This window comes from Entelurus aequoreus, linkage group LG07 (assembly GCF_033978785.1).
Source record: "Entelurus aequoreus isolate RoL-2023_Sb linkage group LG07, RoL_Eaeq_v1.1, whole genome shotgun sequence".
Classification (NCBI taxonomy): domain Eukaryota; kingdom Metazoa; phylum Chordata; class Actinopteri; order Syngnathiformes; family Syngnathidae; genus Entelurus; species Entelurus aequoreus.
In genome coordinates, this window is record NC_084737.1 from 24,666,157 (window position 1) to 24,683,227 (window position 17,071).

Consider the following 17,071-nt stretch of genomic DNA (forward strand, 5'->3'; position numbering starts at 1 on the left):
TTTATTATATATTGACCATAGTAAATGTGGTATAAATGGTCTGTATTTGTCTTGTGATTTGTCTTAAATAATAACAATAGTAATAATATTTTTGACTGACAAAAAAGTGCCAATAAGAAATTATTGGTATCGGTATCGATGAAAATGCAAGAACAAGTATCGGTATCGTATCGAATCCTAAAAGTGTGGTATCGCCCGTCCCTAATATATATATATTAGAGATGCGCGGATAGGCAATTATTTCATCCGCATCACAAAAGTCGTCATCCACCCGCCATCCAACAGAACTAACATTTTATCACAACCGCCCGCCACCCGTCCGTTGTTATATATATTAAATAGACCAGGGTCCGCACCATAACAGCAATAATTAGGGCGTGCTGTGATGGTACTGCCTTTATCACCCTCTACAACATGTACAGACAGCGTGACAGCCCAGTCATATGTTGAGTGCGGCCTCTGCTTGAACACGAAAGTGACAGCAAGGCATACTTGGTCCACAGCCATACAGGTTACACTGACGGTGACCGTATAAAACAACTTTAACACTCTTAATATGTGCCACACTGTGAACCCACACCAAAAAAGAATGACAAACACATTTCGGGAGAACATCCGCACCGTGAGACAACATAAACACAACAGAACAAATACCCAGAACACCTTGCAGTCCTAACTCTTCCTGCCTGAAATATACACCCCCCGCTACCACCAAACCCCGCCCCCCCCTACACTGTGCCCCCACACATCAACCCCCTCCCACCCCCCTCCGTGTGTCGGTTGAGGTGGGCGGGGTTTGGTGGTAGCGGGGGTGTATATTTCAGCCAGGAAGAGTTAGGACTGCAAGGTGTTCTGGGTATTTGTTCTGTTGTGTTTATGTTGTCTCACGGTGCGGATGTTCTCACGAAATGTGTTTGTCATTCTTGTTTGGTGTGGGTTCACAGTGTGGCACATATTAAGAGTGCTAAAGTTGTTTTATACGGACACCGTCAGTGTAACCTGTATGGCTGTGGACCAAGTATGCCTTGCTGTCACTTACGTGTGCAAGCAGATGCTACGTACAACATGTGGCTGGGCTAGCACGCTGGCTGTACATGTTGTAGAGGGTGATAAAGGCAGTATCAACACGGCACGTCCTTATTATTGTTGATTGGGTGAAAATCAGCAGACTTTCGAGAGAATTGGTTCAACCGCCACCCGCCCGAATCTAATTAAAATCAAATTTTTTCGTCATGCATCCGCCCGACCCGCGGATTATCCGCGGACTCCGCGGTTGTGTCCGCAAACCGCGCATCTCTAATATATATATATATATATATATATATATGTGTATATATATATATATATATATATATATATATATATATATATATATATATATATATATATATATATCTTAGGCAGCTTAGTCACAGATGACCATGCTAATTTACGCTCTTGTGTCAGACACTTATTTCGATTTGATGTTTAATTTTTTATTTAATTTATTTTAAATTTATTTTATTTTTTAAATTTTGTAATGGTACTTTAATTATTATTAATAGTTTTTGTTTTTTTTATTTAAATAGTTTTGTCATCCTATTTTAGTCAATTATTAGTAATATCTTTTCAGTTTTAATGAGTGTTGTAATTATACAATGCACATATCTAATTATAATTTTCACATTTTAACTTGATGTTTTGTTGATACGGTACATTCATGTTTGTTGACAACGCCTAGCATGGCTGTACAAGCCAATTCTTGAGTGACAGTCCCTGTTGCACTTAGTGCAAACATGTGTAGAGACTTCATCCCGCTCCTGCTGTGCGATGCTATTTGCAGTATGTTTCCTCCTGTCTCTCTTCTCCTCTGCGAGCTGGCCTCTCCTCAAATCAGCCTCTGCGATGCCCCGTCTAACCGCTTGACGCCAGACATTTCGGTTCTCCGCCTGTATCTCCCAGTTGTCCAAGGGAATATTACACGCCTTTAGATCTCTCTTGCATGCGTCCTTGAACCGGAGGGAGGGACGACCAACATGTCTGGTACCAGCAGCCAGTTGTCCATACATAATGTCCTTGGGAAGCCGTCCGTCCTCCATCCGCCGAACATGTCCCAGTCATCGAAGACGGCGCTGGCTAAGAAGAGAGTTCATGCTATGGATATTAGCCCGCTGAAGAATGACACTGTGTGGAATACGGTCTTGCCAACTAATACCAACGATACGTTTGATGCACCGCATGTGAAAAGCGTTAAGTCGACGCTCTTGTCTCATGTAAGTAGTCCAGGTCTCGCTTCCGTAGAGTAAAGTGCTAAGAATGCAGGCCTGATAAACTCAGATCTTTGTATGTTGAGTAAGAGCGTTGTTTTTCCATACTCGCTTTGCTAGTTTAGCCATGATCGTATTTGCCTTTCCGAGCCTCCTGTCAAGTTCAACATCAAGCGAGAGTTTATTGCTGATTGTCGAGCCTAGGTATATAAAATTATCTACTACTTCTAAAGTGACACCATTCATCTTGATAGCAGGATTTGCAGCACCTTGAACACTGACATTGGTTTTCTGCAGGCTAACTATAAGTCCAAACTGTTCACAAGCATTTGCAAAACAGTCACTTAGACGTTGTAAGGCTTCTTTGGTGTTGGTAACAAGAGCAGCATCGTCTGCAAAAAGCATCTCTCGGATTAACACTGACCTCCTTTTGGTTTTCGCACGTAATCTTGCCAGATTGAACAATTTGCCGTCAGACCGTGTGTGTAGATAGACACCCTCAATGGATGTGTCAAAAGCGTAGGACAGGAGTATAGAGAAGAATATTCCAAAAAGAGTTTGTGCTAAGACGCAGCCCTGCTTAACACCACTGTTGATAGAGAAGGAGTCCGAACAGGATCCATCATACAAGACTGTTCCCTTCATGTTGGAATGGAAAGAGATCAACATGCTGAGTAGTTTTGGAGGACATCCAATCTTTTGTAGTAGCTTGAACAGGCTCTTCCTGCTGACGAGATCGAAAGCCTTAGTTATGAACTATGAACATCACGGAAAGAGGTTGACCCTGTTCTCTACTCTTCTCTTGAATCTGCCTGACTGAAAATATCATATCGGTCGTCGATCTTCCAGCCCTGAAACCACATTGAGATTCAGGATAGATACGATCTGCAAGTATCTGTAGCCTGTTTAGGATTATGCGTGCATAAACCTTCCCAACGATGTTCAATAGAGAAATTCCTCTATAGCTATTACAGTCACTGCGGTCCCCTTTACACAATAGTGGCATCACGCATGTCCTGAGGTACTCCTTCTTCCTCCCAGCAAAGACACAGTAATCCGTACAGCGGTTTAAGCAGGGCAGGCTTCCCTTGCTTGATAGCTTCAGGTGGAATGTTATCGTTACCTGGTGCTTTGTCAGATGGAAGTGAATCAATAGCTTTTTCAAGCTCTACCATTGTAGGCACTTCGTCGAGTTCATTCATGATTGGTAGCTCCTTCGTATAATTTAGAGCAGCATCAGAGACAGTTGTTTCACGGCTGTATAGTTCTGAGTAGTGCTCCACCCATCTGACCATCTGTTCTTCTCGATTGGTAATCTTCTCCCCTATCCGAGATTTAATTGGAGTAGTCCGTTTTATAACAGGTCCTACTGCTTTCTTTATACCATTGTACATGCCACGGATGTTACCAGATTCAGCACTCATCTGGATATCTTCGCAGAGCTGCTGCCAAAAGTTGTTTGCACACTGTCTGGCAATGCGCTGAGTGGAACAACGAGTACTCTTGAGTGTTGCAAGTGACTGAGCATTTGGACATCTCTTGTATGCCAAAAATGCTTTGCGTTTGGCCTCAATTGCTGGTTCCATAATTGGTAGATAGGCATTAAACCAGTCGTGACTAGTTCTTTCCCTCTTCCCAAAAGTAGAAATAGCTGTATTGTAAATTGCTTCTTTAATGGCGTTCCATTTTGCTGTAGCATTTTGCTCCGGCAGGTTTTGAAGAGCTTGGTCCAGGGTTGATACATAATCATCCACCTTGCATGAAATTGACATCTTTGATGTGTCAATGCAGGCACAACTCTTTGCTTTGGAGCGATGAATTTTACGGGGCTGAAGGCACACTTTGGCGCTCACAAGGGCATGGTCCGTATTGCAATCTGCACAATGATAGCTTCTAGTAATAAGAATGTTATTTAGTGACGACCGCCTAGTGATTATCAGATCAAGCTGATGTCATCGATGAGACCTGGGATGTTTCCATGATACTTTGTGCGATGGTTTGCTCTTAAAAAAGGTGTTTGTAATACAGAGGTTGTGATAGGTGCATAGCTCCAGCAGCCTCTGGCCATTTATGTTCATCTTTCCGATGCCATGGTGTCCCAAGCAAGATGGCCATGATGCATGGTCTGCGCCTACTCTGGCATTAAAATCGCCAAGGACGATTAAGCACTCATCTTTAGGAAAACCCTTGATCTGCTCATCAAGTTGCTCATAGAATCTATCTTTAATCTCCTCAGTTGAAGAAAGAGTAGGAGCATAGACACTGAGAATGTTCACTGGACCTGTAGCAGTGCTGAGACGGATAGACAGCAATCGCTCGGTACCTCCTGATGGAGGTTCCACTGATGCCAAAAGTGTGTTTCTGACTGCAAAACCAACTCCTTGCTGACGAGGCTCCTCAGGTTCTCTACCTTTCCAAAATAATGTATAGTTAGCCTCTCTGAGAGACCTACTGGAGGCTAGCCTAGTTTCTTGAAGAGCAGCTATGCTGACATCAAGCCTGGCAAGCTCCTTATCTATGATGGCCGTCTTTCTGGCGTCGTCCACTTCACGAAGGTCATCAGAGATTCCTGTACACATTGTTCGCACATTCCAGCTTGCTAATCGAAGAGCTGGAGTCTTCTTTCTTTTCTTGTTTTGTTTGTCTGGTACATAAAATTAACCGTCTGCTTTTCATGCCTTTGCAGTACACTAAGCTCCAGGCACCCACTGAAGCAGGCAAACGTTGGCGGGACGACACCTTTTTGACCAGGGGCTGCCTGGCTTAAGGTGGACGGTAGTCGACCGATGAGACACGATGATCCCTTCCACCGTCGAAACTGACCCGTGGCGCCCCTTTCCTACGCCAATTGGATGGGGGCTTATAACCTGTAACCGTCAGAATCCGTGTTGTTTCCACACTTGGTTAAAAGTGAAGCTGGAGTGTCCTCTCCAGAGCGTAAGCCTGGGCATTACATACGGAGATCCTGGGTTGCCCAGTCGTCAGGATCCCCCTCTCGGCCTTGCTGATAAAATCCAAAGGAATGCTGAGCATGACGTTTGGCATCAGGTTGGCTGCAGGAGCTGCCGAAACAGTGTTTGCAAGGCACCAATCCGCCTTCGGGGCTCCACTCCTGATTTTGGAAGGTTTACTCCTTTACACATGGTCGTTGAGTCTATATATATGTATAGACCTCCTCCGCCCTGGCCGTTTGCTGGTTTGTTCAGGTCATCCGCCCAACGGTGCAGTGTAAACACCAAGTCTACGGGTATTACATACCCAGGTTTGTAGTCAGAGTTGTCCTTCTCCTATGTTTTTGGAAACTGGACGTTGTGTCCTCTGGAACAAAGAGGAAAAGAGCCATACGGATTTTTCTAGGCGCAAAGTTCAAAAGCCAGCATCTGTGATGGTGTGGGGGTGTATTAGTGCCCAAGGCATGGGTAACTTACACATCTGTGAAGGCACTATTAATGCTGAAACATACATACATACAGGTTTTGGAGCAATATATGTTGCCATCCAAGCAATGTTAACATGGACGCCCCTGCTTATTTCAACAAGACAATGCCAAGCCACGATTTCCAACAGTGTGACTTCATAGTTAAAGAGTGCGGGTACTAGACTGGCCTGCCTGTAGTCTAGACCTGTCTCCCATTGAAAATGTGTGGCGCATTATGAAGCCTAAAATACGACAACGGAGACCTTAGACTGTTGAACAACTTAAGCTGTACATCAAGCAAGAATGGGAAATAATTCCACCTGGAAAGCTTCAAAAATTGGTCTCCTCAGTTCTCAAACATTTACTGAGTGTTGTTAAAAGGAAAGACCATGTAACACAGTGGTAAAAATGCCCTCGTGCCAACTTTTTTGCAATGTGTTGCTGCCATTAAATTCTAAGTTAATGATTATTTGCAAAACAAAATTTAGTTTCTTAATTCGAACATTAAATATATTGTCTTTGCAGTGTATTCAATTGAATATAAGTAGAAAAGGATTTGCAAATAATTGTATTCTGTTTTTATTTACAAATTACACAATGTGCCAACTTCACTGGTTGTGGGTTTTGTATGTCCCTCTTACTGTAAGTTTTCCTTATTTGCTTTTTGTTTCTTATGAAAAGTTCTGTTGTTTGTTTTTTTGTTTTGACTGTCCTTTCTGTTTCTCCCACATTTGATTTCTTATAGGATTTGCACGGGATTTCATAATACATTTTTTGTCTAGTACCGTTTTGTCTTTTGGGTGTACGAGCAGCTGTCTTGCTTGTATGTAAGGCTTTACTGCTGAGTTAATTTTGTGTCTTTGCATGACGTGTAATGCTTCTGTTACTCCATGGTGTACAGTGTGGTTATGACATCTTGAATGTCAATCTGGAAACTGATGAGATTATCAGAGACATTATTAGAAAAAATGCTGATTTAAATGAGCAAAGTTGGACTTTTTTAAAGCATGATTTTGTCTACTTGTGTCCTGCAGACATCTGTGGAGAACATTATCTCCCTGAGCAGCAAGAGTGGACCTTCACGGAGGCGCCACAACCACCCCACATTGAAGACGAGCAGCCATATCCCCCACATATTAAAGAGGAGAAGGACCCACACTCCCCTCCGTTTAAAGAAAACAAGGCACCACAGTCCCCCCGAATTAAAAGGGAAGAGGAACAAACGCCCCAATATATAGAGGAAGAGAAGCAACAGCATTCTCACTTTAAAACAGAAGAAGAGGAGCCACAGTCAACCCAAATTAAAGAGGAAGAGTCACAGTCCCCTGACATTAAGGAAGTTGAAGCGCCAGAGTTCCCCCAAATTAAAGAGGAAGATGAGGAGCCACAGCTTCCTCCATTTGTAGAGGAAGAGCAACTGCTCCCTCACTTTAAAACAGAAGAAGAGGAGCCACAGTCAACCCAAGTTAAAGAGGAAGAGTCACAGTCCCCTGACATTGAGGAAGTTGACGCGCTGAAGTCCCCCCAAATTAAAGAGGATGATGAGGAGCCACAGCCTCCTCAATTTGTAGAGGAAGAGCAACATCCCCCTCACTATAAAACAGAAGAGCCACAGCCCACCCAAATTAAGGATGAGTCACAATCCCCTCACATTGAGGAAGATGGGGTGCCACAGCCCTCTGAGTTAAACAGGAAGAGGTGCCACAGCACCAGCATATTAAAGAGGAAGAGGAGGAGCCACAAAAGTGAAAGTGAGGAGAAGAGAGAGGCAGAGCCTCCAAGCAGCAGCTCAACTCAACACATGACAACAGAAGCTGATGGAGACCACTGTGGAGGATCACAAGCAGACAAGATCTTAGCTCCACTATCAGATAGTGACGACACAACGTCACACTCTCCTGACACTGATGATGAAGACTCTAAAGATGATAAGACATGTCACACTGACAACACACGCTTTACATGTTCTCACTGTGACAAAACTTTTAATTACCGTGGTAATCTGAAAGTACATATGAGAAGACACACTGGAGAAAAACCCTTTTCCTGCTCAGTCTGTGGTAAAGGTTTTGCGGGGAAAAGTGATCTGAAAAGACACACAATAATGCACACTGGAGAAAAAAACTTTTCCTGTTCAGTCTGTGGTAAAAGTTTTGTACAAAATAGTCATCTGAAAAGACATACAATAATCCACACTGGAGAAAAAACATTTTCCTGTTCAGTATGTGGTAAAGGTTTTTTAAAAAATAGTTATCTGAAGATACATACAATAATCCACACTGGAGAAAAACCCTTTTCCTGTTCAGTCTGTGGTAAAAGTTTTGCACGAAAAAATACCCTGAAAATGCACAAAAGATTGCACACTGGAGAAAAATCATTTTCCTGTTCAGTCTGTGGTAAAGGTTTTGCAGGAAAAGGTGTTCTGAAAAAACACACAAGAATCCACACAGGAGAAAAACCCTTTTCCTGCACAGAATGTGGTAAACATTTTGCTGAAAAGGGTGAACTGAAAAGACACACAAGAATCCACACTGGAGAAAAACCTTTTATCTGTCCCGTCTGTGGTAAAGGTTTTGCACAAACTAATTGTCTGAAAATACATACAAGAATGCACACTGGAGAAAAACCCTTTTCCTGTTCAGTCTGTGGTAAAGGATTTTTACTAAATAGTGGTCTGAAATTACATACAAGAATCCACACTGGTGAAAAACCATTTTCCTGTTCAGTCTGTGGTAAAGGTTTTGCAAACAATAGCTATCTGAAAAGACATATAAAAATGCACACTGGAGAAAACCCCTTTTCCTGTTCAGTCTGTGGTAAAGGTTTTGCGGAAAAATGTGAACTGAAAATACACACAAGAATGCACACTGGTGAAAAACCCTTTTCCTGTTCAGTCTGTGGTAAAGGATTTGCACAAAATAGTCATCTGAAAATACACACAAGAAGTCACACTGGAGAAAAACCCTTTTCCTGTTCGGTCTGTGGTAAAGGCTTTGTGGGAAAAAGTGAACTGAAAATACACACAAGAATGCACACTGGCGAAAAACCCTTTTCCTGTTCAATCTGTTTTAAAAGATTTGCACAACGAACAAATCTGAAAAAGCACACAAGAGTGCACACTGTATAAAAAAACATTTTCCTGTCCAGTCTGTAGTAAAGATTTTATACAAAGTAAGACTCTTAAAGTACACTGGAGACAAACCATTCACCTAGAACAGGGGTCGGCAACCTTTACCAATCAAAGAGCCATTTCGGCAAGTTTCACAAATTAAAGAAAGTAATGGGAGCCACAAAAAAAAATTTAAAATGAAAAACACTGCATACAAAGCTTAAATGCTTTGTGCTATGTTATTCAGGGGTCTCCGACACTCTCACCGGCACGCACTTCAATGTGGAAATTTGATGTTAGTGCAGCCCGCGAGTTTTGAATGAATGGCGCTTGATAGCGTTGTGCTTGCCAACCCTCTCATTTTTCCCGGGAGACTCCCGAATATCAGAGCGTGATGACACTGCATTTGGCGCCCTCTACAGTCCGCCCTAACAGTGTACCTGCTCAACCACACGTAGAATGCAATTTCAGCTTGCTCACGTAAGTGACAGCAAGGCGTACTAACTCAGCAGCCACACATCTTACACTGACGGTACAAATACCCAGAATCCCATGCAGCCCTAACTCTTCCGCTCAACCAACGCACGGAGAGGGGGGGGGGGTTGATGTGTGGGGGGATTTGGTAGTAGCGGGGGTGTATAATGTAGACCGGAAGAGTTAGGGCTGCATTGGATTCTGGGTAATGGTTGTGTTGTGTTTATGTTGTGTTACGGTGGGATGTTCTCCAGAAATGTGTTTTTCATTCTTTTTTGGTGTGGGTTCACAGTGTGGCGCATATTTGTAACGTAACAATGTTACAGTTGTTTGATACGGCTACCGTCAGTGTAAGCTGTGTGGCTGATGAGTAAGTATGCTTTGCTGTCTCCTGTGTGTGCAAGTAATAACAACATGCAACATGTGACTGGACTGGCACACTGTATGTAAATGCTATAGAGGACAATTACTGCAGTGCAATTAGGGCACGCCCTTTATTTAATAATTAGAGTGTAGATATGATAATTTTTTCCCTGGGAGTAATCTACGAGAGACATTGAGATCCATAAATCTCCTGGGAAAATCGGGGGGGTCGGCATGTATGTAGCTGAGCCGCATCAGAGTGGTCAAGGAGCCGCATGCGGCTCCGGAGCCGCGGGTTGCCGACCCCTGACCTAGAAGGCATTATTGATAATGCAGAGCAGAAAGCACGCAGGTGAAAATCCTTTTATCAGCTCAGTTGGCTTTAAAGGTTTCATAGACCGTCTAACTTTGAAAAGACTCACACTCAAGAGAAACCATTTAGTTGCTGTGTGTGTGTGTGTGTCTGTGTGTGTCTGTGTGTGTGTGTGTGTGTGTGTCTGTGTCTGTGTCTGTGTGTGTGTGTGTGTGTGTGTGTGTGTGTGTGTGTGTGTGTGTGTGTGTGTGTGTGTGTGTGTGTGTGTGTGTGTGTGTGTGTGTGTGTGTGTGTGTGTGTTTGATGAAAGATTCCCTAATAAGTAGCAGTGTAAGACACACAAGTGTGCGGGTGAGAACAGCAGCAGCAAATGAAGACGCAGGATGTTTTGTCATTGTTCTGTGTGTTACAAGCTTGACAAATTGCTTCTAACTTTTATGTTCCATCATATTTACCCTTGCATGCTAAGAGCATTTTTTAACTGTTAGCGATCTATAGTGTTCATTTTTGTTTCGTAAATGACAGACCATGAGAGATTATCATCACACTTCAACATCTCTAACATGTAAATGCTGCCTCTTTTCTAGATCAGCATTGTAAATGTAAATATGTTCTTAACTGTTTTAACCTGAATAAATAAATGTTAAATAAATACATGTAATCTAGGAAGTAAATGTTTATATAGTACATTACCCAGAAAGGTTAGTGCTGTAGACAAGAACAGGAAGTAGGTTTAAGTTATGTTGGAGGAAATTTGTGCCGTTTGATCAATAAAGAGTTGATATATTGTTACATGTTGTTGTTCCTGCTTTGTCTACACAAGAAACACATTTAGATAGGACAGCTGCTTGAGCGTCGCTCTGAGACTAATTTGATTGGCCAAAATGTGCGAGAAGTAGCAAGGTCACCACGCACAATTTGTGGGGATAGTTTGGATTTCCGTGAATTGACAAAATCGAGACATTGTGAAATCCCAGAGGGACTGAATGAATGATGAACTCATTGACCTGAGCGGGATTGGAAAATGTAATTTGTTGCTGGTGCCAGCAGGGCTCTCAGTATAACAAACCATCTCCCTAATGAACAATGTAAATACATTTTTAACTGCCCACGGCACATTTAAAAAATAATAGTACTAAAGGGCTGTCAAAATGAATGAGTTAATTTGTGTGATTAATCACAAAATATGATGGCATTATTCATGAAGACACTTAAATCATGCAATTTATTTTGAGCGTACAAACTCTTTTACCTTACGCGCTTTGCGGTCAGTCATCAGATCAATAATACGTCAGTGCAAAAATGAGTGAGGAGACTCCGACTGGTGGTCTCGCTGGCAAATGTCACTCCTAATTACATCCTGAAAGAACTTTAGATAAAACTAAATATTATATCAATAATACATCCTGAAAAAACTTTAGATAAAACTAAATATTATATCCATAATTAATCCTAAAATAACTTTAGATAAAGCTGTTACTACCTTTTGTGCAAATAAATGACACTTATTCAAGTAAAATGTTTAAAAACATTCCTGGATGTCATTCTGACAATACAATTACATTTGTCTACAAATCATTTAATCCTGCAAGGGATTTTTCACCTGTGATTAATCATGAATTATCCAAACTTCAAAATATGATTAATCTGATTTAAATAATAATCATTTGACAGTCCTAAAATGTTGACAATAATAACACAAAGCTGTCTTTGCTCAAAAAAATATAGAAACTTGTAAATATACTTTTAATCATTCAAGTGTTGCAAGTAAAAAATAATACACAGGTGTGTATTGATATATTACTTATTTTTTACACTTATATAACTGGGACCCTTTTGGATCCCCGAGAACTGTCAAAAAATAATAATGAATAATAATGAATCAATGTTATGAAATATTGACCTATTTAAGGCTCAAAAACTTCACATCAAATATGACACTTTTTTGTGGGCTGGCGAACTTGGCTTCATACTCGTTTATTGTCGTGTTGGTTGGCTTGTCAGGTCTAGGCCTGGGCCGGCCATTATGCCCTGCCACGCCGTCCTTCACGCCCGGTGTCGTGCCCTCGTCTGGGGCGGGCTTGTCAGGGGTTGTCCCTGGTTGGCGGGGGTGTGCGGCCGGACCTGTGGGGCTGGGGGGAGGTGATCGGCTGGTTCTCAGTGGGCAGTGGGTACCAGGGCTTGATCGCTGTCCCGCCGGCCTGGGTATGGATTTGTTGGTAAATGTGTGTGTGTCTGTGTGTGTGTGTGTGTGGATGGATGGATGTAGGTATGTAAATGTGTGTATGTATGTTTATGTCTGTGTATGTGTGTGCAAGTATGGCTATATGTATGTATGTATATGTGTGTGCATGTATGGGTATATGTATGTATGTATATATGTATGTGTGTATATGTATGTATATATATGCATAAATATATACTGTATAAGTGTGTGTGTGTGTGTGTGTGTGTGTGTGTGTGTGTGTGTGTGTGTGTGTGTGTGTGTGTGTGTGTGTGTGTGTGTGTGTGTGTGTGTGTGTGTGTGTGTGTGTGTGTGTGTGTGTGTGTGTGTGTGCGTGTGGATGGATGGATGTAGGTATGTAAATGTGTGTATGTATGTTTATGTCTGTGTATGTGTGTGCAAGTATGGCTATATGTATGTATGTATATGTGTGTGCATGTATGGGTATATGTATGTATGTATATATGTATGTGTGTATATGTATGTATATATATGCATAAATATATACTGTATAAGTGTGTGTGTGTGTGTGTGTGTGTGTGTGTGTGTGTGTGTGTGTGTGTGTGTGTGTGTGTGTGTGTGTGTGTGTGTGTGTGTGTGTGTGTGTGTGTGTGTGTGTGTGTGTGTGCGTGCGTGCGTGTGGATGGATGGATGTAGGTATGTAAATGTGTGTATGTATGTTTATGTCTGTGTATGTGTGTGCAAGTATGGCTATATGTATGTATGTATATGTGTGTGCATGTATGGGTATATGTATGTATGTATATATGTATGTGTGTATATGTATGTATATATATGCATAAATATTTATATACACTACCGTTCAAAAGTTTGGGGTCACCCAAACAATTTTGTGGAACAGCCTTCATTTCTAAGAACAAGAATAGACTGTCGAGTTTCGGATGAAAGTTCTCTTTTTCTGGCCATTTTGAGCGTTTAATTGACCCCACAAATGTGATGCTCCAGAAACTCAATCTGCTCAAAGGAAGGTCAGTTTTGTAGCTTCTGTAACGAGCTAAACTGTTTTCAGATGTGTGAACATGATTGCACAAGGGTTTTCTAATCATCAATTAGCCTTCTGAGCCAATGAGCAAACACATTGTACCATTAGAACACTGGAGTGATAGTTGCTGGAAATGGGCCTCTATACACCTATTTAGATATTGCACCAAAAACCAGACATTTGCAGCTAAAATAGTCATTTACCACATTAGCAATGTAGAACATGTTTTGCTTTATTCATTATTGACGTGTTTCTTGCTACTTTATGTTGTATATTTTTTACGTGAGATTTCCAGTTCAATTTATCATCAATCATTATACCTAGAAATTTGGTTTCATTTACTCTTTCAATTTCTATTCCGTCTATTTGTATTTGTGTTTGACTTTCTCTTCTACTGTTACCAAATAGCATTATGTTAGTTTTACTAAGATTCAACGAGAGTTTGTTTTTGTCAAACCATCTTTTTAATTTGTTAATTTCTTCTGTTATTATTTGTATTATCTCCTGTGTGTTCTCTCCTGAACAAAACGCTGTTGTATCATCCGCAAATAATACTAACTTTAAATCTTTTGTAACTTTACAAATGTCATTTATATAGAGATTGAATAATTTAGGTCCTAATATTGATCCCTGAGGTACACCACAGGATATATTTAGCGTTGTAGACATGTGTTCGCCTAGCTTCACATATTTTTTCCTGCTCGTTAGATAACTTCTTATCCAGTTTAAGACTAACCCTCTGATGGCATATCGTTCTAGTTTTTTGATTAAAATATTGTGATTAATTGTGTCAAATGCTTTAGTTAGATCCATAAAAACTGCTGCTGCACATTTTTTACTGTCTATTGCATTGGTAATTTCTTCTGTAATTTCAATTAAGGCCATTGAAGTTAAGACATTAGCTCTGTATCCATATTGGTTCTCTTCGAGTATTCTATTTTTATTTATGAAACTCTCTAATCTGTTATTAAACAGTTTTTCAATGATTTTAGAAAATTGTGGAAGTAAAGAAACAGGTCTATAATTTGTAAATTGATGTTTATCTCCAGTCTTATAAATTGGTGCAACTTTAGCTATTTTCATTTTGTTTGGGAATGTACCTGTATGAAATGATAGATTACTAATATACATTAATGGTCCTGAGATCTCTTCTATAACCCTTTTTATCGTTTCCATATCAATTCCATTACAATCAGTTGAAGTCTTAGATTTACATTTTTTCACGATTGTAACTATTTCCTCCTGTGTCACATTTCTGAGGAACATGGAGTTGGGATTTCGCTCTATGGTATCATTATAGTCCTCAATTGGAACTGGGTCTGGAATCCTTTCTTCCAATTTTGGTCCAATATTTACAAAATAATTATTGAAGCTTTCAACTACTTCCTTTATGTTGTCTTTTTTTTTTATTTCCGTCTAAAAAGTATTGAGGGTAGTCCCTCTTTGTGCCATTTTTAATAATGCTATTGAGGATGCCCCATGTTGCTCTCATATTATTTTTGTTCCTGTCCAATAATTCACTGTAATATTCTTTTCTACATGATCGTAGTATGTCTGTTAACTTGTTTTTATACTTTTTGTACTTAATTTCTGCCTCTATAGTTCTTTGTGCTATAAATTCTCTATATAGTGTATTCTTCTTCTTACAAGCATTTTTTAGTCCTTTTGTCATCCATGGTTGATTATTCTTTCTCTGTTTATTACTAAGTTGTATCCATGGACAATGTTTGTCATAAAGTATTATGAACTTGTTTAAGAAATGTTCATATGCTTCATCAACCTCTTTTTCATTGTACACATTGTCCCAATCTTGCTTTTGTAGCTCACTTTTGAAAGCAGTCATCCTGTTCTCTGTGCACAGTCTTCGAAATGTCCTTTTGTCTTCCATGTTCTTCTTGTAGTTTCCATCATATATTGTAAAAACTGGCAGATGATCACTAACGCCGGTTAAAAGTAGACCACTTGTAGTGTTATTGTCAAACTCATTGGTAAAAATATTATCAATAAGCGTGGCACAGTGTGCTGTGATTCTACTTGGCTTTGTGATTTTTGGATATAAACTGATGCTGTACATTGTATCAATGAAGTCATCAATAGACTTTTGCTTGTTAGGGTTCAATAAGTCAACATTAAAGTCACCACATAAGAACATTATTCTTTGACCATTATCCATGTAAGTAGCCTTGATCCATTCTTCAAATGTTTCTATACTTGACTTAGGTGATCTATATATACAACTGATGAAAATGTTTTTGCTTTTTTCCTGACATATTTCAATGGTTATACATTCTAAGATATTATCTATAGCAAATGACGTGTTTTTTACCACTTTGTAGTTCAGGTTCTTCATCACGTACACAGCTACTCCTCCTCCATTTTTGTTGGTTCTGTTGATGTAGTTTAGTTCATATCCCTCCGGATCAAAATCTATTCCTTTTTTATCATCAATCCATGTTTCTGTGACAGCAATCACTTTGAATGGTTCTTTGATGTGTTCCAAAAAGTTCTTAATGTTGTTGTAGTTTGCATACAAGCTTCTGCTATTAAAATGAATAATTGACAATTTGTTATCGCATGTAATGTTGCTATTATATTGATCATCTGTATAATAAAAACAATTATTACTGATGTGGGAGAAAAAATTTGTATCTGGATCTATATCATTTTCCAAATCCTGGTTTTTGTAATCTTTGTTGCAGAAATTTTTTAGTTCCATATTTTCTTGTTCAACAATCTTTGATGTTGTTTCAATAATCTCAATAAGTGTAGGTGGATGCAATCCTGAATGTAGGTCCTCTTGTTTAGTCGTCCCTTGGAACATAGTAGTGTCGATGCTGAATTTGGGTGTTTGTTTTCTGTCGGAGTCCATTATCATCGTTGTTTTGGTAGCTGTGTAATCTTTAAATATTGTCCAGGTCCTTGATGTCATGGACAACAATTACTCTTGCTTCTGGACCTCCATTCAGCTCAATCAATCAATCAAAGCACTTTCATGTCTTGCTTTGAGCGCTATTCCACACACCGGCTACGTCTTAGCAAGCTGGGCTATTTATGTTGTCGCTATCCTTCTTTGTGGGCACATTGTTGATCGTCATGTCATGTACGGATGTACTTTGTGGACGCCGTAAGTTTTTGCTATCGTCCAGCATTCTGTTTCTGTTTACTTTGTAGTCAGTTCAGTTTTACTTTAGTTTTGCATAGCCATTGCCTTTTCCTTTCCCTTTCGTTCATTTTTGGTTTAAGCATTACATACCTTTTTACCTGCACGCTACCTCCCGCTGTGGTCTGCATATTGGGGTCACAACAAACCATCCTCGTCTCACCCAACACATTCCGACTTTTACAAAGCAATTAACTACCTGCTGCCACCTGCTGACATGGAATATTACGTGGTTACCCTGCTGAGTTTTACACAACACAGACACGAAGCAACGGCACATTATTTGCAGATTACAACTATTGATTTGCAAAAAATATTTTTTGGACCAATTAGGTGAAGTTGCATAATTTCCCACGGCACACTATGCCGCGGCACAGTGGTTGAAAAACACTGGTCCAGACTTACGCTTTCCTAGGTCCATGAAGCACAGGGACCTTCTGTTCTGAACAGCTAGTGAACAGGCTGAACACAGAAGGCCGAAGAACAAAAATCCACTTGCGCACCATAGGACACAGTAAGGCGGTCCCTAGCTACATTTTAAATGGCCTGGATATCTCTGAGCTTACTGGCAGTACATTTTTTGAGCTTCCTGATGTGTTCACTCAAAGGCAGATGCCTGTGTGTACTAACAATCTGATCAGTGAAGCAGAGCTCGATAAGTGGCCTTACTTCCAAGGCAACAAAATCCCTCAAATAACTGCCAACGTGGACCTGTTCATTCGTACCAACGCCTCCAAGTTAATGGAACCATGGGAGGTGAT

At 40.4% G+C, this 17,071-nt stretch overlaps 2 protein-coding genes across 4 annotated transcripts in view; one reads left to right on the forward strand and one right to left on the reverse strand.

Moving 5' to 3' along the window:
* The window catches only part of LOC133653549 (zinc finger protein ZFP2-like), a 390,781-nt gene that overhangs the window by 9,558 nt on the left and 364,152 nt on the right, over positions 1 to 17,071 (forward strand). The window contains exons 3-4 of one of the 3 annotated variants that reach the window (XR_009826747.1): positions 6,699 to 8,873; positions 9,922 to 10,715. The exons of 1 other annotated variant lie outside the window; for it this stretch is intronic. Coding sequence is in view for 1 of the 2 variants with exons in the window: in XM_062052955.1 (XP_061908939.1) it covers positions 6,699 to 8,791 (2,093 nt within the window). In the remaining variant the exon portion in view is untranslated. Of the gene's footprint in view, positions 1 to 6,698; positions 9,300 to 9,921; positions 10,716 to 17,071 lie in introns of those variants that run through there. One more of the 3 variants, XM_062052955.1, reaches the window with a different exon arrangement.
* LOC133653239 (putative uncharacterized protein FLJ46204) lies at positions 12,386 to 12,727 on the reverse strand (the record flags this gene model as incomplete). The annotated part of the gene is made up of 2 exons (XM_062052318.1): positions 12,386 to 12,454; positions 12,680 to 12,727. Coding segments are annotated over 2 exons (117 nt in total), but the record flags the coding sequence as incomplete, so codon positions are not given.